The sequence below is a fragment of the Lonchura striata genome, chromosome 8 (genome assembly GCF_046129695.1).
Source record: "Lonchura striata isolate bLonStr1 chromosome 8, bLonStr1.mat, whole genome shotgun sequence".
Taxonomy (NCBI): Eukaryota; Metazoa; Chordata; class Aves; order Passeriformes; family Estrildidae; genus Lonchura; species Lonchura striata.
In genome coordinates, this window is record NC_134610.1 from 19,508,893 (window position 1) to 19,530,733 (window position 21,841).

Genomic DNA, 21,841 nt, shown 5'->3' on the forward strand with positions numbered 1-21,841 from the left:
CAGGCAAGATAGATCTTTAATGGTATTTAATATGCTACAAAAGAAAACAGGCACTGAATGACTTTTGCAAAGTCAAAGATCATAACTTTGAAAAATCTACAACACATGAAACAGCTCTGTAACATTTATGTAAAGAAATAGTGAACATAGATTTTTAGAATGTCTTGTAGGAATCATCTGATCAGTAAGACCATGTACTCTTAAGGTAAGCATATCCTGCAGCACACACTTTATGTCTCATCCAAGGAAGGTTTAAACCCCAGAAAACAATGCTTTGGTTTAAGTTAGAGAAACCCATAATTTTCACCTGTGAGGATTCTCAGACACAACCCCTAGGTGTGTTGGTGGAGTACCATGATCTTAAATGGCAATTATTTTGATTGCATTTATAAATAAAATAGATATTAAATATTTGTGAACACTAAGAAATATTTCAGCTGTCCTATGTGACTAGAATTGTAATAGTGTAAACTCTAATACAGGCAAGAGTAATTGCTTGCAGTCATCAAGTATAACAGTTTACCTGGTGCACAGATGTGACTGCAGCCACCATTGAACTGGTTGCAAGGGTTCACACACTGCTGCTGCTTACTTTTTGCCCAGACATGAATATCCATTGGTCTTTGTGGAAGATTCATGATCATCACAATCTGATCTGAACCATCATACTTATTAGCTCTATAAATGCTTCGTGTGTTCCAGTCTGTCCAATATATGTGCTGATCGAACACTGTCATTGCAAATGGATGCAGAGCAGTGCTAACAATCACCTCACGATTTGTACCAGTGAGAGTGCATCTCTCAATCTTCTGCCTACAATAACAAAGAAATTATTACATCTTAAAGAAGTCTTTTAACTTATGCATAAAACTATGCCCTAATTAGTCTGGCAACTAACATCCAGCATTTCAGTAGTGTTCACCAATATCTCAGGTGCTGCTATGCTCCCCCAACTCCATTAACTAGAGTTTGAAACAGAAAAGTGTCTGTTCCATTTGACATCCTGAATTCCTCTTGAAATAGACATTCCAAGTGCCTTGCCCTCCTGCATGCAGATAAATCCAAACAGCCACCTTCTTCCCAGAAGAATCCATAGAGACACAGGCCACAGGATTTATTACACGACAGAGAAAACTCTTTTGATACAACAAAAAAGTCTGAAAAATAACTTCTATGCTGAAGGAATCAGAAGGGAAATGTCTGATTGCTGTAGTGGTTTCTCGGAGACCATGGGTAAATTTGAATGCTTAGAAAATGAAACAATTTTTTAAAACTTTCCTGCTGATGGAAATTCTGTGGCATAAATTCAAGGGTAGAACTCTGTCTGGTAGGCAACAGCAAGAATATCAGACCAAATTCCACAGGTGATAGACATGAACCATGAGCAATGATTACTGTAAAATGTGTACTGTGATTGTATTTGTTGGAGAAGACACTTATGAAAGTCCTGAACTGCATGTAAGGCAAGCTGACAGTGGGTACAAGTGTATAAGGGACAGAACAAAATCTACACTGTGACAGAATATAACTTCTTATTGCACACTAGTTTCAACATTAAAATTTGAGATTGCATTTCTATTAAGTAACTCATTCTATAATGTCAAGTACCAAATCCAACTGAAATGCTGAAAACCAGCCAAGAAATGAGGAAAAATAAATAGAGCTATTAAAATATTAACTAAATGTAAACCAACAAATGTGTTATCAATACATACAGATTTGCATCGGCCCAGTACAGCTGCTGTTCTTCATAGTCCAGGGTGAGTCCATTTGGCCATACCAAGTTTGTGCTCACAATGGGTGTTCTGAAGTTTCCTCCAAGTGTAGCTCGTTCAATCTTTGCATTTGAACTCCAGTCAGTCCAGTACATATACCTGTCAATAACATAATTATATTTTCATAAAACAAAACTCACAAACTCTGCTTTTGCTGGTATTTCCACCCTCATGTCCCTCACTGAAGTGTGCATTGCAAAACTACAGGAAAAGATCTTCTTCCTCTATTTTGGCTCACACTGACAAGGGAGTCTTTTAGAGCGATCACTGGGGTCCACTGCAGTGAACTTGAGAAAATTTTTTCCAGCTCCTATGTGAATCCAGTGAAGTCAGTTAATCTCTTCCTTTTAATTATATCACGGCAATGAAATTAAAAGCACACTATCATACAGTAATGCCCCATCATCTCAGGAAATGTTCTGATACTGAAACAAGAATTCTTCTGAAGCATTCAAGGAATACAACAGCAAAAGGGTTAGGGTTATAGAAGTCTCTGGCAGTCTTTGTCAAAGTCTAAATTGTAGTTTCACCTGCAGTCAAAACACAGTGCAACACCTACCCTCTGCAGGGATCTAATACAATGGCTCTCGGCCGTGGCACCCGGGCGATCACTGTGCGGTTTGATCCATCTTCAGCCATTGAGCTGATGGTCTGATTGAGGTAGTCACTGTAGTAAATTCTGTTGTTGATCCAGTCAAAGGCTATGCCATCCGGAGTCCCCAGGTCTTAGGCACATGCAAGCAAACACATGCAAGCTCAGCACGGTTTCCTGAGATACTTCAGCACTCTTCATCTATTACAATTTGGCTACACCAAAGACTTTGAAATGCCATTGGTACCAGTGCAAATCTGTCCATTTAAAAACCTAGACTATTAGTACTTGGGAATCAGGCAGGTCTAGGTATACAATAGTGCTACAAAGACCTTTCTCTCACATAGATTTAAGTTCTGGTTGCTATTCTTCAAGTAGCAGGAATCCTCCCTCACTCCATTATATTAATTTATCACATATAATTTTAATTTATTATGTATCATTTTATATACAAAATAATAACTATCCAGTTTTATATTTCCATTTCATTGGGATTAAGTTGAAATAAGAATCCCAGAAAATGAAAAAATGAGAAAGAAAAAAGAGCATTTTACTAGGTATCTTAACTAAGTGGTTGACCTTGACCCTTGGCATAAAAATACCTGTTGAGCTAGTGGTAGGTGCTGCAGGTAATTTTTTTTTTTAATCTCTGATTACTTTGTACCATATTTCAGTGCACTTACCAGATGCAACTACAGTTGGAGAGCTAATTCCTGAGTAAATACTAACATAACTGATTCTTCCTGTTCCTGAAGGATAACTTTGTGTAAAATATATTCGGTTGTTTATGCTGTCAAAATCCAGGGCCACAGCAGTTCTTAACACACTGACTGTGCGGAAGGGAGGACTGTGGTTTTCAGGATCTAGGTGGATACTTCTGAGGGCATTTTCAAGAGCAAAAATCAGGTAATCATCTGTTGAAATGGAACATCTCTTGCCATCACTGCCTAGTGTTCCAAAGGCACAACCACATTTCGGTGTCTGAATGTCAGGGAGGGCAAAACAGAGGTGAGAACAACCTCCATTGTTGTCCAAACAAGGATTGCTGTTGACATCAAGGGGAGAACGTGACTGAAAATTACTGTTGTAAATTGTAACATCCCTTAGCCAATTAATGTTATCTCTTATTACTGTTGGCTGATCAGTATTGCCTGGCTGCTTGCTGGCTTGAAAGATTTTTTTCAGGTTTCGATCCACCCAGATCATGGAGTTGCCGAAGATAGTGATACCATACGGAGTTGGATAGCGACTGCCATAACGTACTATTTCAACATCACCACCATCAGGCTGAATTCTTGCAATCATATCTAAGGAATCATCCACCCAGTAAATGTAACCATTGCTGTGATCTATGGCTAACCCACGAGGTGTGACAATGCCCTCAGACACAAGAACTGTTCTGTTGGTGCAGTCAAGAAAAGCGCGTTCGATCTTCGGATTTTGCCCATAATCTGCCCAGAAGAGATATCTGTTTTTTGGGTCAACTACTATGTGTCTTGGCATGTCTATGGTAGTTTTCAGAAGCACACGGCGATAAGTTGTGTTTAAACGCAAAACTTCTATAAAAGTCTCTGTCAGGAAGGCATTTGTAAAATAGAGATTTCCTGTATACAAAAAAAACAAAAAACAAAAAAATCAGAAAAGCAAAAGAGAAAGTTAATATTAGCACCAATACCTGAGAAACACAAGTTGCTAAAATACCAAACCACAAAATGAACAGCCATCATAAATATGTTAGTAGTTGGAAGCATAAAGTATTTGTCTACCATCTGATGAATTAGAAAGAAGACAGCCAAACTGACAGTAGTCAATTAATCTCTAAATTCTCATGGATGGTCATAGGTATCAGTAGTACAGTTGCCTTTTAAAACACACAACTATGTAATCCATGTTATGGCACAAGACTGTACACAGGAACTAAATTGAGTGTTTACAGCAGATGATTATCCTAAAACACATCCCAACAAGCCTATCAATCAACTGAAGAACTTTTGCAAAACATATATACAGTACATATATATACAAAACTAAATTATTAATGGCAATTGTTGATTAATACTTTCTGAAGAGTTAATATTTTAATTAATCCTTAATATGTTTAAATAGGAACAGGAAGTGCACATGTGGAAATTATAGTTCAAAGATAAAAATTTCTTCTGCTTTTTTTACTTTTCATTATAACGTATGTGTACACAGCAATCTGAGGGTAGATAAAAAGTCTTTTCTTATTTACAATGTCATAACAGAGGTTTTGTGCATTCTTCTTTGGTACATGTTTTCACAATGGTAGTTCACAGCTATGTACAAACAAGAACAGAGGCCTAAGAAATACTAAAGCACCAGGAGGGAAAAGGCTTTATACATCTGCTCTGACAAACTACACATTTACATATATATATACATACACATAAACATAAGAGCCATTTACTTCCTCTTTTTTTAAAATCAGTCCATTAAACCACAAATTGAACCATAGTACTTCCATTCAAAATAGTTCCATTAGAATCTGCTTATGTTAGTCTAAAAATTTTATAATATGTAAATAATAACATTCTCCTAAATTCAGCTGTGCTTACCTGCTACCCAGTCAATTGCAATGCCACGGATCCCATTTCGTCCTATTCCATTTGTAACAACATTTCTAAAATAAGAACCATCAGGTTTAATTTTACGTATTGCATTCTGAGAAGAAACTGTGCTACTGAAGTCACACCAGTAAATGAAACCAGAAGGCATGTGAACATCCACATGAAGTGCATTTCGTCCTGAAATATTTTGAAAAGTATTAATTAATGATTTTTATATAAACAAAATTATTTAAAATATGTGCTGTGCTAGAAAGAAATGCCAAAATACTAGGCATGACAAGATTTTTTCCTATTATAATATTCACATACCTCTTCCTGCCAGTGGTACCATGGCTTCAGAGTGATCTGATGTCTCTAAACTAAATCCTTTAATTGCAGAGAGCATAGAAACAACTACAAATGAACTGTATGGGGAACAGGTTCTGTTGTCAGGATTTAGCTGAAAGCCAGTAGCACAGGCACAGGTGAATAATCCACCAGGTACAGGCAGGCAAAGCTGCTGGCAAACTCCAATATTATTACTGCAGCCATTTGTGGAACCAGCAGAATCTGCAAAAGACATACATGGCAAAACAAAAATCTCAGCTGTATCATTACAAATGCCCGTGGATATACACTCAAATACATACACTTATATAGTATTAACAATCAGCTGTCAAAAAAAAAATCTTAATCAGAATAAATTTTAGCACAGATGTGATAGCAATGAGTTTACTGGTCTCTTGTCATCTAAAATCAATGGGGCCAACAATCAGATAAAACAAATTAGAAGCTAAAGTAACAAAATTTCTTTGTCAACATGACTTTAGTAAAACTACATGAGCCAATGGATGCCTTAACTAGATGGTGAAGCATGTCTTTACCAAAACCAGGCAAAATGCTTTTGACACTTTTCCTGTAAGCCAAATCAAAGTGTATCCTTTGAAAGAGCAACCATTCTGTCTTTAAGGAAAGTTTGAGTTTTTGCAAGTTGAATATCCTGAAACATCTCTCTAGCAAATACTCACTGTCTCTGTAATACACACGCAGGCTCTTCAGTCTTGGGACATTATCTCTCAGTACTACTTTGTTTGCACCAGTGGCCTTGTCAACTCGTTCAATTACTTCATAATCTCGATCAGTATAGTACAGAAAGGTACCGTACACAGCAACTCCCCAGGGATGAGAAAGATGAACCACCAGAGTCACACGATTTGTACCATCCATATTGCCTCTCTCAATCTAAGAAATAATTTTAAAGATGAAGATTATATTTCCTATAGCAACAGTTCAGTGTTATAACATAAAACTAAAATGCAATGCATGATACTAAAATCTCTTTTGTGCATGAAATCTTTAGGTACAAGGTAGGAAGAAAAGGCAGGCAGTATATGATTTCTGATGTTGTACTTTTGAGCTATCCAGATTTCACTTGGTCCTGCAACTCCCACTTATAAGAGAAAGCTGAAGTAACTGAATCACTCATGCGAACCATAGATGCAGAGACAGGTAAAGAAGCAATTATTAAAAAGCATCTCCTACCATTCCTGTACTTGTAACAGCCCAGTACAACTTTTGTTCCTTAATGTCAATGGTAAGGAATTCTACATGGTCCAGGTTGCCAGTGAAGAGAGTTTGTATGCCTGAGCCATCCATGTTTGCACTGGCAATCTTTGCTGGGACTCCACTGTCAGTTCCCTGGTCTGTCCAGTACAACTTCCTATAACAGACATTTTCAGATCTGTTAGCAAAACTGGCAAAAGAAATCAGTGGACCAGAGTTGCTTGAGCATATGATTAAAACCAATTCCTCTGTCAGTCTAATACTTCAGCACATGCTGAACAGAGTTCATGTTGAATCAAACCACAATGAAAACAAGCTTATTTGAGAAAGAGAAGAATGTAGGCTCTCTCAACAAAGAGAAACACCTGCTTCTCTTGAAAGAGAGGAATGCCTCTTTAGAAATTTTTAGAAATCCATAACCTCACCTATTTCATCCCACCATACTATCAGCAGGTAAATACACTAGAGTATTATGACAATAGCATAAAAGGAGAAAAATAATAATTCTGTTTCACAGATGGCTGCAACATTTCAGAGTGAGTTTGGTTTCAATTATCAATTAAAACTACAGAATCAGAAAAAATATAGATGAAACAGAAAAAGGCAATTCATTCTTTTTGGGAAAAAGCAGCAAAATTATATTTAGTGTTATGCTTTTTGACATGACAATTTTCTCATATAATATGTCTGTCTACTAGGCTCAAGTCAGACATCACAAGATATTTTACAGAAAGGCTTTGGAGTACTCTTTATTCTTGGTTCCCATTTTTCAGGGATTTTTTCACAATCATAATATTCTGAGATTTTTAAATTAAAAAATGGTACTATACAAGCATATTAAATTAAAGAGGATGAACATCTATGTAATAATTTAGGAAGCTATGCACTTATTTTTTACAGCTTAAAAAGAGTAAATAAATTCTGCACAAATATGAAACAAACAAAACCATGTCAAATCCAGGATGAAACCTGAAAACCCTAAAAAACAAGAAAAATATGGAGAATACACTCATGAGCAAATACAATAGCAGTTTTGGAAATTTACCCTCTTGCTGGATCAACTGCCAAGCCAATTGGTGTGCCAGCTCCCAGAGAGGTGCCATCATTGGTAATCAGTGTTTTCCTGTACATTATGTCACCATTCAGCTTCAGGACCTATGCAAACATTGAACTTATCAGACCATACAATAATAGAACTTAGAATACATCTTCAAATTACAGGAATGAAGCCTAAATCATCACAGAGTTGAAATTTCAGAAGATTTTCTCGAATACCATGAAGCAAAAGCACATTGTTCTGTGCTCTAATCACATCCCTTTTCTATCACGAACCCTTGAAGAAGCTGTTTGCAGCTGAGGACCTGCCTTTGATAACAAGGGAGGATCCTAGGTATAGAAACAGTTCATCTTTCAGTTTCCATAATATCTTCAAGGCCTGAATGGGTTGATGAAATTCTGATTTAAGAAGTATCCCATTTCATTTGCTCAAATTGCCTTTTAATTTAATAGTAGGCATTTATATCTTGGAACAAGAGCACTAATTACTGAGTTTATTCACAGTCATTACTGTATTATATATTACTTATCCTCCATTTCCCTACTCTGAATGACAATTTTATCCTTCACATACCATGAGAATGCTTGTCTCTAGGAAGCTACATGGTATGTTATCAAAGCATTTGGGAATGGATCTTACTGCGTTCAATGGCAGTATTCCTTTACTATCAGAGGCATTGCATTGGGATCATTGTTTGAAGTAAGGATAGTAACAGCAGTAACTCTAGTAATCATAGATGCTGGGTGTTAAACACCAGAAGCCTAACACGTAGGGAGAAAAAGAGAGATTTATATGTAAATAAAGTTTGCAGGCTAGATCTATGCACAAATAAAGTGTCCAGAATATACTGCTTTCAATCTTTTTGACTATGTTTAAATTTAAGTTTCTGTTCAAGTTTGTAAAGTATTTTTCTACAAACAGATTACACTATAAAATAAATCTAGTTGAAGTTTTTAATGAAATAAATATTATTAATTTCAATCTGTATACGTAGCAGTGAAAAGTCTAGACTCTTATTTTCCAATTGTCCCTGTTAAATAACTACCTCAATTGACTGTGTCCCTGGGTTACTGTAATACAGGTTTGCAGATATCCAGTCTAGTGCCAGACCAACAGGAGCACCAATAACAGCTGCTGGAGCAAAAACTGTCCTGTTGGCTCCATCTGACCTCACTCTGTGAATTTCACCCTTAGGGGAAAAAAAAAAAAAAAAAAAAGTTAAAAAAATGTCAAGAGCAGAAAACAGTCCTCTATTCCAACTGCACTAGCACTTCGTTTATACTGCAATCTTTTCTCATGCTATCCCAATTCTAGGAGGAAGAAGGCAGAGTTAGAGATAGGGCAGACCCAGGAACATAAAATGGAGCACAGAAACTAGAGAAGTATCTTTTTGGCAGAGGGTGACCCATGACTGACACAGGTGTCTCAGCTCTGTTTGGGAGCAACAGAAGCCAGAAGCCTGAAGCCTACAGGTCAGGGATACAGCTGGGGGGCACAGCCCAGACACATTTCTCAGGCTTTGTCAAGAACATCCTAAAGCAGACATAACACCTAACACTTGGTCTGCAAAGGCACCCGCCATTCCACTTCCCAGGATTTAACTTGCTGTTAATGTATCTATCAGCTCTGGACCTCCTACACTATTGTATATGTCAGCTGTATCTGCTGGCTGACATCTGTAAAGAGTAGTTTTTCAGACTGCAGGGAGGATGAAACACATTCGTAAGTACTTAAGTAGTTTCTCAGGCAAAGATTTGCTTAAATAGGTCTATTTAAGTACTTCATTGAACTAAACATTCTAACTTTAAAAGAACAAATAATTAAACAAATTGTAATTTCTTTATTAGTGGCATAGAATACACTTTAAAATTAGTTATTTTTAAAACTGTATTTACTTCAGAGCTGCAAAATGCAAAGAAAGCAGGTTGGGGAAAAAAACAAAAATCTTGTGTGGATGAAACATAACGAGTTTGTGTGAATTCTGTTCAAACATAATTACAGAAATATCCTTATCATACTTCTCCAATACCTAATTATTGCTTTTCTTGACAAAAAGAATTGGTTTTAAGTTTCCAAGAGGGAAAGGGACAAAGCTTCTTTGCTTGTCCTAGGAAAACAACCAAGCAAGTAAGAAAAACTTAAAAAAAAAAAATCAGACAAACAAAAAACCCACCACACCAACAAAAAACATGCTAACATATTTCAGTCCAAAACACTTTTCAAAAATAAAAAAAGGTTTTAATTTAGTGCATATTTTGAAAACAAATACTAACTTACTGGATTTTCAACCCAATAAATCATCTGTTCAGAGTCATCAAAGTCAACATCAACGCCATTTTGAACTCCTGCTATTGGAACCATAGCATCATTTGTCTTCTCCTCAGGGTTCAGAGAAATTCCATAAATTATATTATCTCTTACAGCAATAAGGAAAGGGTGTTCAACTGTGAAAACAGTTAAAGAGTAATTCAGAGTTGCTCCTGGTCAAGAAAAGGGCATTATGATATGCTTTCCCCCTCCCACTGAAAAGTTCCCTGATGCTAAGAATGGCTCAATATTACCAGTGATGTTTTGAAACCACTTACCTTGTTCCCTCACTAGGAACAAGGTTATCAGCTACTTAAACTGCTGTAACATTTTAAGTTTCAGCATTGTGTAATCATAATGCAAATTCTGAGCAGAAGGAAGTAAATAAGGCAGGATCACTCACTGTCAGACAAAAGAAGGACATTTGTGCAGCTGCTCTAAGCTGCTTTTTCAAATTTCTGAGAAGAAGAATCAGCCAAAGCTCTGAGGATTCTGCAGGATCTGCCTGTGGTAGGTTCTAATGCATATTAAGCAGGACCCACAAGCACGGAACAACATCACAGTGGCAACTGTTGATCATTATTATGAAATATAAATGCAGTACTATTTTCTTGGTTTATCCCTAAGGGAACAGACATACTCATTATGGTATATTTTCCTTTGGGTAAATTTGTACCTTTATGCTTAAATCTTACTAACAAAGGGCAATGCATCATGTGATCTGAGAAAATGCATCAGAGAGCTGCCGAGTGAGAGTCAGAAACTGCATTTCTCATCTGCTAGGGACTAGGGGAAGAGAATCTCCTGAACACAGATTCCCTCCACTCTTCCTTTAGCTTTGGTATTTGGAGAACAAATCCTAGCCTCTTCTTCCCATAGGCACAAACTACCACTTAACAGGGAACTGGGCTGCTGTAGAAGTAACCCATTTCCTCTTTTATAATAGATCAAAGACTTGGTTGGATGGTTTGATTTTTATTTTCTTTACTGGCTGCTTAACACATTTATATAAATTTTTCAGTAGAAATTCTAGCATGAAAAACCATAAAACAGCATCACTGCACCTCTCAAAAATTATTCTCCATACTTCTCTCTGGCTTTGTGAAGTATTTGTCAAATCTAATTTACTGCTTCAAGTTTTATACCTATGCAAATCTATACAATCTGATGATTCCTCATTCTTATGATAGAAAACAGAGCAAATTTGCTGAGCTATAGAGACATAAAAACTGATGTAGGTTCATCAACTTGGTATTAATATTAATATATTAATAACTTCTGCAATTCTTAAACTTAATAGAATTTGCAAGAAAAATTATAGTTCACATAATATTTGTGTATTGTTATATTAAATATGCACATGTACCATGTTAATACAATATTTTAATATACAAAAATTCCATTGTTTCCAAGCCAGCTTGCTACCATCTTTTATATCAACCCAAAATGTAGTTTAAAATAAAGTAAGTACAAAGGCAAGTTTTCTTCATCTTATATAAAGCTAAAAATGGTGCAATCCTGGAATCAATGAAGTTGGTACTATTTAATGTGCAAAATAAGCAGAGACCAGCAATATCACTCTTTGTAGAGACACTGGGCAATCAAACATCTGCAGTGAAAGATTGTGCTGACCTATTACAGTAAACAATGACAGCAAGGATAACAGTAAATATTAGTAAAGAAATTACAAATATCCATTTGTGTGTAATATTATCATAAAATAGCCTGAGTTGGAAGGGATTTTAAAATCATTTAGTTCAAACCCTTCTGCCATTGGCAGGGACATTAATCATTAGCAATTATTAAAATACTTTACAATTAAAAGAATTGGTATATTTTTTAAAACTTTTTCTGGTGTGCTGACCTTCATCAAATACATTTTTTTAAATTACCCAAATCGATAGCTATTTTCTACATACTGTTTTAACTGTATAAATTAAATCTAAATAGAAAAAAAATAAGCCCATATAGTTTAAAAGAATTGTGCTTCACAGAAAGATACTGCTGTTTCTCTCTTACAGAACACTTATGCCAGCAAAAGGCCCACACTTGTACCTAATCAGACACAGAGAAATTTGAAACGTGAAAAACAGAGATAAGAAATGTCAATAGCTGAATTCAGTGGCAGAATTGGGTCAACCTCTACATGCACATGTGCTTCATCACTGTCATGTTTCATTTTTTTTATCATGATCCCTCTATAAGCCTGCACATAATCAAAAAAGTGCAGATTTCTAAAAGAATCCCTCTTTTTTGTAACAGATTAAATAAATTCACACTTCATTTCAAATTATATAAATTGGTAATTCCCTTGCTGCTGACTAAGAAAACTGTGAATGCAATACAGCCTTTTAAAGAGCACATTGCTAAGTATCAAGCAGGAAATTGTGAGGTTCAGTGAATTTTAGGGCGAAGAACCAAGGTTAATCTAAAACTGGAGCTTGACTAGTGAAAGGCAACATATGATTCACAGTCAGGGGCAACAAAGAAACCAACTTCAGTGACCAAGGAAGTCCCTTTCAGTCCTACATCCTGACACTCTTACAGTTACAACCCATGTTTCCAAGCTGAATACTTACAATGTACACAACGACCTGCCACAGTATGTTTTTATTTTTAACTGACACTAAGCTCCTTTGATTTGTATTTCAACAGCCAAACATTCCACATGGTGAGAAACTTTAAAGTGTGGCTTCTTTAAAAAGTTTGTAAGAAAACTAATTTCACCCATTTTCCCCCAATGAAGAATCTGAATCTCTCATTCAGTCCTTTCCCAAAACTATCTCCAAACCATTAGGCCAAGTATATTCCATGTGTCCTAAATGAAGTCTGTCTGTAGTGGCCCAAACTGATTTCATGAGCAGCAGCCCACAGAAGCATGCATTTTGCCTGGGAAAGGGATGGATTTGACAATATCAGGTCTTTTTTATCATCTCATTAATACTGCCCTACCTCTCATGCAGTTCCTGTTATCAGGAGAAAGGATCCATCCTGAAGGGCAAGCACAAGAAAAAAAAAGTGGTCCAGATGAAGAAAGTAAGCAGAGGTGGCTACAGGGGGATGATGCACAGGAATTAATACCTGAAAATAAGAAAGGAGCTATTAGCAGCTATAACAATATAATCAACTAGAGAAAACATTTTCTCTCCTTGCTACTGACATTAACCCAGAACTAAAACAGTTTTGCTATTTCTTTAAAATTAAAATAATGAAATTATTTCTAAGAACCACAAGCAATACAATGTACTTGTGACAGTATAGAATTTTCTATGGAAAACCAGTATATTATCATAGTGATCTTTGGAATTTTTATACATCACCAAAAATCTTTCAAACTCCATTTCAAGCTTTTCTTAACTGCATGGAAAAACCTGTAGAATTTGCAGTCCTTGATTGTAATAACCCTTCTACATGGGGAATTTAAATTATTTGCTCAAACTTCTTGGAGAAACTAAAGAGAAAATACTTGCGATGTCTTACTCAAAGATAGTGGGAATTGAATGCCAAATTTCTTAACTTACTTTGAAACTGTGAATTAAAAGTTGTAAAATGTAAAAAAAAGGCACTGAAGAGCTCTCCTGACTGCTATTATTACTATACACTAAAATTCAATCTAAACCACTTCCACAAACTTGCTGCTGAAGATTTTTCAGAATGAGTAATCTTCATAAGAAAACAAAAATCAGATTTTGAGTACATCCTTAGCAATGACAGCAGACCTCATTCTAAAAAGCTTGGAAGTTCCAGGAATTTATATTAGTAAAAATATAAAAACTAACAAGAACTGAAAACAAATTAACATGACAATTAAATAATGGTATAAAGTCAGAACTCAAACTGTAAGAAAATTGCTCATATTATCAGTATAAAAAATCCAAACTCTGGTTAGTCTAAGATCTAATGGTTTACAAAATAAGAGAGAGGATGACAGTTTTATTACTGCATCTGGAATTTCAATCAGCATGTAATTATTTCTTCATTTGTCAACACTGGTATGTTTTGCTATTCTGCAAGTACTCTATTCCCTCTTTTTTTGCTTGGCCACATAAAGTACAATAGAATAATTGAGAATGAAAAATTATAAAATGTACTAAATACAATGAAGAAAAAGAAGAAAACGTTCTCCAGGGATCGAAATTTTTTTAAACCTTAGGTTGTAAGATAAAACCTCTCAAACCCTAATTATGATTAATCAATTAATACTATGCCCTGCTAAGTGAACAATTTACAGTGAGAATAGGTGGCTCTAGTTCTGAACATGTCTGAGGAAGGCTCTGTTCTAAAACAAATCTAGCACTCAAAGTACTAGTGCCTTACTCAGATACTCAGGGAAGTCTCCACGTTCCCTGGCATGGCGGTGTATTTTGAGGAAAAAAAAGGAAAAAAAATGTAGTATTTATTAGCTGGAAACACTCCATACAGAAGAAATATAACTAAAGCTTAAAGATAATATTCATATCAACATGCTCCCCCACTCTTCAAGTCATGCCATGAAATAACAAAAAAGTCTGACATGAAAGACCTAACAGAAATAATTTAGGGGTTTTTTTAGTCTTTAAGCTGCAAAAGATCACCTGCACAAGATCTCAGAGAAGGCTGATGACAGTAATCTTTTCAATAAGAATAATTACTGCGCAAGAAATTGAATCTAGTATGCCAGAGAGAGAATTTTTTAAACTTAAAATGCTTTCCAAAAATGCTTCCATTGTCTTGTAAAAACATTCAGAAGTGCAAGAAAATGTCACATACTACCTCCTTATTATTTTTTTTGGCTAGTCATCATCCTGAAATGCTGCCTAGGTGGTTGCTTTCCTTAACACCAGATTGAACAGTTGCAAGTCAATAGTATGAATTATTTGTTTGTTTTAACCCAATCCATTTGCTGAAAAGACTTGGTGTTCCAATGCATGACACAGTGTTGGTGTTCCAACTGCATGCTTCTTTCTGCAATTACCAAAGTTGTGTTGAGGAACTTACCATGAGGCTGCTTTACAGGATGGACTGCCACAAGACCCAAGGGTTGGTGAATGTTATAAATCATAACTGTCTGGTTTCCTCCATGCCATTTGTTGGCCCGAATTACTCGATTAGTATAGCGGTCACTCCAGTACACAAAATCTTCAAATACAGTTAGACCATGTGGATGCTGCAATATCTAAAAAGGAAGGTCAATTACCAATTTACTTCTGGAGATTTGCAGATGTAAAGCTTGCAATGAAGTAACAACAGAGGTGAGCATAATTTTAAAATAAATAAATAATGAAGCAACTGTGTCTCAAAAGACATTTTTCAGAAAAAAATGAACTATCATCTATTGTCTAAAAACATTAATACATTAATAATGAGGAAAATATTTTTTTTAAAAGATGGAATTCTATATAGACCCTGTGAGATGAAGAGAATGAGGAGTTAACAAAGCAGTCTAACTACTTTGGGCAGAACCCACAGATAAAGAGCTAACTGTAGATTTTCAAAAGCACAAGAGGAAATGACTAGTGAGAATTATGGACCTGTCAAGAACCTGCATCCTTGATAAGCTCCCCTAAAATTTACCAGAGGATCAAGGAAGGTGATTTACCTAGATTTCAGATAACCAGGAGTGGAAAGATTGCCTTGGCTCCTATATCACACTAATTGTCCCTCCAGCCAAAACTAAAAGCCTCAAGAGCCAATTATTGAAAACATTCACATGGTTATTTATACCAGTTTCTGTATGCCAGCTGAACATCTGCACTATTTGTTGGTACAAGGACAGTGCCACAAGCTGCCAGCAGCACTTTACTGGGAGATAGACTGTAAAAGGAATGATCTTGATGGAGTTGCTGCACACAAGTCATAGCACAAAACCCTTCACTGCTGTCAAGAATAGTAGCAGTAATCAATCACAAAAGACAGGGAAAGTTTTTCCAGGCTTTCTCTACTATATTTGCCTACAGAAAATGCACCACCTAGTAGCAGCAATGTCAGATGTCACCTTCAGATTTCATACAGAACAGATGAGAAAGCTATAAAGCACCAGGTCTACAGCTACAAACTCTGCTGGAGATCTCCTGAGAGACTGAATAGGATATGCAATTTCTCTTTTTACAGCAGCAAGAAGCAGAAAAAATACTTCACATCTGCTTCACTCAATAATTTTGAAGAAAAATACACCCAAGTCTATGAAAATATATTTTTAAGTACTATCAGCGGGGACACAGAAAAAGAACAGTTCCTTATTAATGGCTTACCAGATCACTTGCAACCACCTGTCGTCTGTTGTTTCCATTGTAATCACAGAAATCGATATAATCAAGATAAGCATCCGCAAAATAGAGAAGTTTATTTGGATAATCAATGGAAAGTCCATTGGGCCAGTAGATTTTATTATTAATAATCACTGTGCGCATATTGCCATCCATGCTGGCTTTTTCAATTCGAGGGTTTTGGCCCCAGTCCGTCCAGAACATTACATGAGCACTGAAAAAGCAACTCATGGTTAGCAAACAGGGAAAAACATAGCTGCCTATTAAGAAACATTACATTAAGAATCTTTAGCCAAAAAACAGAAGCAATCTTTCTATGAACAGTCCTACACAATGATACTGAAATAATTTATTTTAGCAACATGCTTACTGAAGATATTACAGTAATTTGTTATAAAAATTCTTTTAATACTTCTAGTGCTGTTTCTATTTGTCAATAATAGCAGCATATAGAAGCTACTGGTGTCACTGGTTTTTAATTTTTATTATAATCTCATTCTCTGGTTGCAACATAGTAATTTAATACAGGTTTATATTCTAAGAGGTATGCATTGATAATGTTAACAGCACTGAAACAGGCAGTAAACAGAGTTCAAGGCATTGCAAACCTTAAAAAAGAGAGTAAAGTTTTGTACATTAACAATTCTAATTATCACATTAACTCTATACTACTTGCTGTCTGAAATGGGAAGGTCCTTTTGTGATAACAATACAATCTAGATAATTATTTTAGACTTGGAACTACAACTTGGAACACATGACATGAAATCACATTAAGTTTATGGTATATCACCAACTGAAGTGATATAATTTTGAACTAATACCTCTTAACTTGGAAGCAAATGTAGAAAAATCTTTTAAGGTAAAAAACCATCTTGTTACACTGAAATAGAGCAACGAATCACCAATAATTACTTCATGACTTGAAATATTAATCAACTCTGTAAACACACTAAATTGTTTTAAGTTCTCTTCCACTAGTCATTTACAACTCCAATACAATTTGGACATGTCTCAAATTTTAATAGTTACATCATAAAATAAGCATCTTACTAAAAATTCACTTGAATAATCTTACTCAGTTCTGGGATCTAACACGAGTCCTCTTGGGTTTGTTATATTTTCACTGATCAGCACTGTCCTGTGGCTCCCATCCATTTTGGAGACTTCAATTGTTTCCAGAACAAAGTCTGTCCAGTAAAGGTTACGGCCCACCCAATCTACTGCTATACTTTCAGTCACAGTGACACCGCTGTCAAACACCTGTTCAAGAACAAAAAAAGCAGGTGGGGGGGAGGAAAAAAAAATTATATTAAATTTTACCCCTTGCATTTCTATAGATATGGAAAATGATTAACCAAGTTTTCAATATCTTCTAGGTCTGTTATGCAGAATGAATCACAATGTACATATTCAAAATGATGGCAAAGCATAAACCCAAACACTCCGACTGACTTCAGCAGGTCTATTGAAGAAGTTAGAATTTACTAATAGGAAATTTACTAATAGGAAAACCAGTTCATATTTTGATGTCTAAAAAAGGACTTCTTGAAAGCATTCAGTTTCCTTTTTCAAACAGCTACATGAAATGTTAGCTTAGCATCTATAAAGTTGTTTCACTTTGCCTCTGTTATCTCTCTTCTTACTATATTTGGATTCCCTCTTCTCCTTTGTGAACTGAAGATACAGGGTCTTCACTTTCTCTCCACAAAAGACAAGAAAACTTACTCAGCAAAACTTACTATTTTTCGGTCAGTCCCATTTTGGTAAGAACTCCAAATTTTATCCTGTGTTGTATCAGACCAAAAGATACGATCTGTGACTGAATCAAAATCAATAGCCACAATATTTGTCCCATCCCGAACCAGAGAATAAATACTGTGTGACTGAGAAGTGATGTTATCCACAACAATTTGGTTACGACTTGCCACCAGCAAAAGAAGATTCCCAGATTCTGTCAGAGGAATAGAAATTAAAATAAACCAATGAGCTATTCAACAGTAACTGGGAGAAAAATAAATACTGAGTAATTTAACATGACTTTATAGCATCAAAACTGTAGTATCTAGACATACATATTGAAATAACAAATTCAAATCAATTCTTAAGCCAAGATACAGTATCATATCCAGTCTGTCCATCCTGACTTTTAAATCTAGCTTCGCTTTTCTCCATAACTCCTTTTACAGATTTCCCTTTCCAGGCTCCTATCAGGACCTTGGGTACCATTCCATCCTGTCTAACCAGTTTGCTGCTGACATCCAACGCTCATTCCTCCATAAACCTCTTTCATCTCCTACTCCTGATTCAACTCCCAAAGTTTTTGGTACCTCCAATTAATCTTCTCAGCCTGGTCTCCCTCCTTTGTAACCTACCTTCTCTTGTTTCCCCCTTTAGACCATGTGGGAACAAGGGAGAAGATACAGATTACAGGAAAGCCATAAACTGCTGTAATTAGGTTGCACAGATAAGATGCTGAAAAACAACTGAAGAATAAAAGCCACAAAGACAGCAAAGTACAAGAAACTCCCTATTAGTAATGGCCAAGCCTATGTGCAGGGAAAATGCAAGTGTCTTCCACAACCTGACTATATCCCTAAACCAGGAAACCTGTAGAGACGAATTCCACTAGGTTTATGGCTCCTTTGCCCTATCAGTGTAGTACAAAAGAGACAGAGAACAACAGGCATCTAGGCTGTATCAGTGATGTTTGCTCCTTACGAATGAGAAAACTATAGAATAGGCACCAGTTAAGTACTGGGATTTAAATACTTTATGAGCATTGAACTTTATGAACAGTTAATTTTGGCCTATGGCTTACAAGTCTCTAGATTTGCTTTTCTTCAAAACATTCTTTTTGACCATTCCAGGCTAAAAATAACAATGTTCATTTAAACATACTATTTCAATGAAATATTAGTTTCTAATTAACCCTACAGCTGACAGTTTCAATTCTCAAGGTAATCTGCTATAAACAGCTCTAAATGGCTGTTTACATCAACTTTTTAAAAGAGAAAATATCATAATGGCAAAGTGTTAGGGGTTAGGACTTTTTGCTTTCTTTCAGGGAATTGCTTTCTTTCAGGGAAATTTCTCCCATTTGTTGCTAAGAGACAGTAACAGCTAGTACTTAAGAGAGACAAAGGACATAGGGAAGGAGAAGGGGGAGAGTGCAGCTGGCTGCCTTATCTAGCTGCGGGGCATTCTCTCGGGAAGGGCAGCTATAGCTGGAGATTTTGGCTGGGGAGTGAGTGGCTGGGTTGGGCTGGGCTCGTCTTGCTCTTGAAGCCCTCAGCATCACAGGAGGACGCTCGTCGAGCTGTTGCCACTGCCACGGCCCAGCCCTGTACTGCTTCTTCCTTACTGTGGGTGAGCCTCTGCTTGTAAGAACAGCTGTTGGACTGGCACCTTATTAACAGCCTACCTCACTAGAAAGGACCCTCACCATGTACCTGAGTGCCTCAGGGGGAAACCCGGGACCCTGAGCCCGCTCCAAAGGAGCCTCTCCTGGCTGCACGGGGCTGGGCTGCCGCTGCCCAGACCTGCCGTTTTTCTGCCATTGCTCCGGGTTTTTGCTACACTCTAACCCCGCACCCCTGCCTGCCGTCAAACCCCTGTGTCTCCTGCTACAGCTGTGAAGTTTCTGATACATTTCGTTCGCTGCTCTGGGGTTCCCGCCGCAGCCGCCTCCCCGCCCAGCCCGCCGCCATCGCCCGTGAGGGAGACGCGGCCGAGCCCGCGCCACAGCGCCCCCTGCCGGCGCAGGGGCAGGCAGCGCCCCTGCCGGGCCGGAGCCAGCAGCGCCCCTGCCGGCCGTGCCCGGAACTGCACCGAAGGGAAGCGCCCGCGGCCGAGCGAAGGCGGCCCCTGGGCCGGGCCGGGCCGGGCCGGGCTGGGCCGGGCCGGGTTCGCTTTGCTTTGGTGCTGCTGCCATTGCTGTTGGTTGCTTGTCTTGTTAAATACATCTACATGTGTATATATATTAATAGAACTATTACTCCTTTTCCCATATCTTTGCCTGAAAGCCCCTTAATTTCAAAGTTAAAATAATTTGGAGGGAAGGGGGTATTATTTTCCATTCCAAGGGAGGTTCCTGCCTTCCTTGGCAGACACCTATCTTTCAAACTGAAACACAAAGCTGGACAGTTTTCAGGTACTGCTGTCATTCTTAGACTGACATCAATGTTTCTCACCTGCTACTTTACAAGTTCTCCCATTGGCTTCTAGAATATATCCTTCATCACAATAACACCTAAAAGATCCTCTCTCATTGTAACAGTGCTGACTACAAAAGCCTGGAGGGTCACATTCATTAATATCTTCACAGGTCTTGGTGTCATTTGCAAGCTGGTATCCAATAGGACAGGTACACTGAGCTCCAAAAGGTCCTTGAATACATTCATGAGTGCAGCCAGCATTATTGTCAGAGCAGCTTTCCTGATCTGAAGTTGGGTTGGGGAAAGACAAAAGCAAATAGTCAACAAATGCTTCCTATGATAAATATAAGTCTTTACAATTGCATTATCAGCCAAAGACTGCTACTAAAATAACTGCAGAATCGTCAGTTATGCAGTGTGAGAATGGACTGTGGTCCTTATGCAAAATGCAAGATACACAGTGCACATTAAGGCAGGTAATAACATCCACTGAATCCCATCAAATGAATGCCAAACAGAAGGCTGTCTAATTATATACAACTTTGTCAAAAATAGCTAGAATTATATGAAAATTCACTTTACCACTCACTCCAATCCTAAAGCTGTATAAATAATAATTTAAAATATTTTATAATCATACCTGGCTGGGGTTCATCTGAGAATGTGCATTGATTAAAGAGAAGAAGGAGGAAAGAAGGAAAGAAAAAGATTATGTTTAAATCAATTAATAATCAACATAAAAACAAATTCTGGCTACACATTAACTTATTGATTTTAATCATGATTCTTGAAGTTAAAAAATTAAAAGAGAATATTAAAGACTGAATCACATTTCATCTGAATATAAAGCATATTATGCTTTAGTGAATGTGTCCAGGAACACAAATTCCCATGTAGTTAAAGAAAAATCTAAAATCAGTGGAAGTTACACTAGAATTCAGAGCACAAGATTGGACATAGCAAATTAATTCCTCAGTCATCATTGTAGTCTCTTTTCATTGAAAACAAGTTCCACTTAGAAATTTGAGCTCAAATTACACTGTTCTTACATTTCTTCCAGAAACATAGTGATATTAAATAGAGCATGCTGAATATTCCATTTATTTCTGAAGACATGACACATAGTCTATAGTAGATGCTTGAAGAGTAACTTACTGCACAACGGGGATTCATCAGCTCCATTAGGACAATCAGCAGAATTATCACATACTTTGCTGAGATTCACACAGATACTGTGACCTGGACACTGCCATTGCCAGCTGGGGCACCGGAAAGGTTGAGTTGGACAATCTCTCTCATCGCTCATGTCCCTGCAGTCATTATCACCATCACAGATCCACGCTCGATACACACAATTGCCATTATCACAGCGGAAAAGCGATGGAGGACATGTTCTGGCAGGACACCTGTGATGTTCATCTGAGCCATCTGCACAATCAACGTGGCCATCACATTCCCAGTTATGAGGAACACAACTGCCATCTGATTGACACTGGAATTCATTCTGGTGGCACATCCCTGGTGGTCTTGTAGCTAGAATAGTGACATTCAACAGTTCAGAAGCTGTTTCAATTTTAG

General features: G+C 37.1%; 1 protein-coding gene across 1 annotated transcript in view; it reads right to left on the reverse strand.

Moving 5' to 3' along the window:
• The window catches only part of LRP2 (LDL receptor related protein 2), a 111,020-nt gene that overhangs the window by 39,807 nt on the left and 49,372 nt on the right, over positions 1 to 21,841 (reverse strand). Inside the window, exons 25-43 of the mRNA XM_077785031.1 lie at positions 21,419 to 21,796; positions 20,904 to 20,918; positions 20,300 to 20,548; positions 17,849 to 18,060; positions 17,185 to 17,369; positions 16,092 to 16,320; positions 14,839 to 15,016; positions 12,814 to 12,942; positions 9,832 to 9,998; positions 8,600 to 8,743; positions 7,543 to 7,652; positions 6,477 to 6,654; positions 5,963 to 6,176; positions 5,265 to 5,504; positions 4,944 to 5,132; positions 3,051 to 3,971; positions 2,335 to 2,500; positions 1,716 to 1,874; positions 524 to 813 (exon numbers count right to left, since the gene is read on the reverse strand). Of these exons, the coding sequence (XP_077641157.1) occupies positions 524 to 813; positions 1,716 to 1,874; positions 2,335 to 2,500; positions 3,051 to 3,971; positions 4,944 to 5,132; positions 5,265 to 5,504; positions 5,963 to 6,176; positions 6,477 to 6,654; positions 7,543 to 7,652; positions 8,600 to 8,743; positions 9,832 to 9,998; positions 12,814 to 12,942; positions 14,839 to 15,016; positions 16,092 to 16,320; positions 17,185 to 17,369; positions 17,849 to 18,060; positions 20,300 to 20,548; positions 20,904 to 20,918; positions 21,419 to 21,796 (4,353 nt within the window). The remainder of the gene's footprint in view (positions 1 to 523; positions 814 to 1,715; positions 1,875 to 2,334; positions 2,501 to 3,050; positions 3,972 to 4,943; positions 5,133 to 5,264; positions 5,505 to 5,962; positions 6,177 to 6,476; positions 6,655 to 7,542; positions 7,653 to 8,599; positions 8,744 to 9,831; positions 9,999 to 12,813; positions 12,943 to 14,838; positions 15,017 to 16,091; positions 16,321 to 17,184; positions 17,370 to 17,848; positions 18,061 to 20,299; positions 20,549 to 20,903; positions 20,919 to 21,418; positions 21,797 to 21,841) is intronic.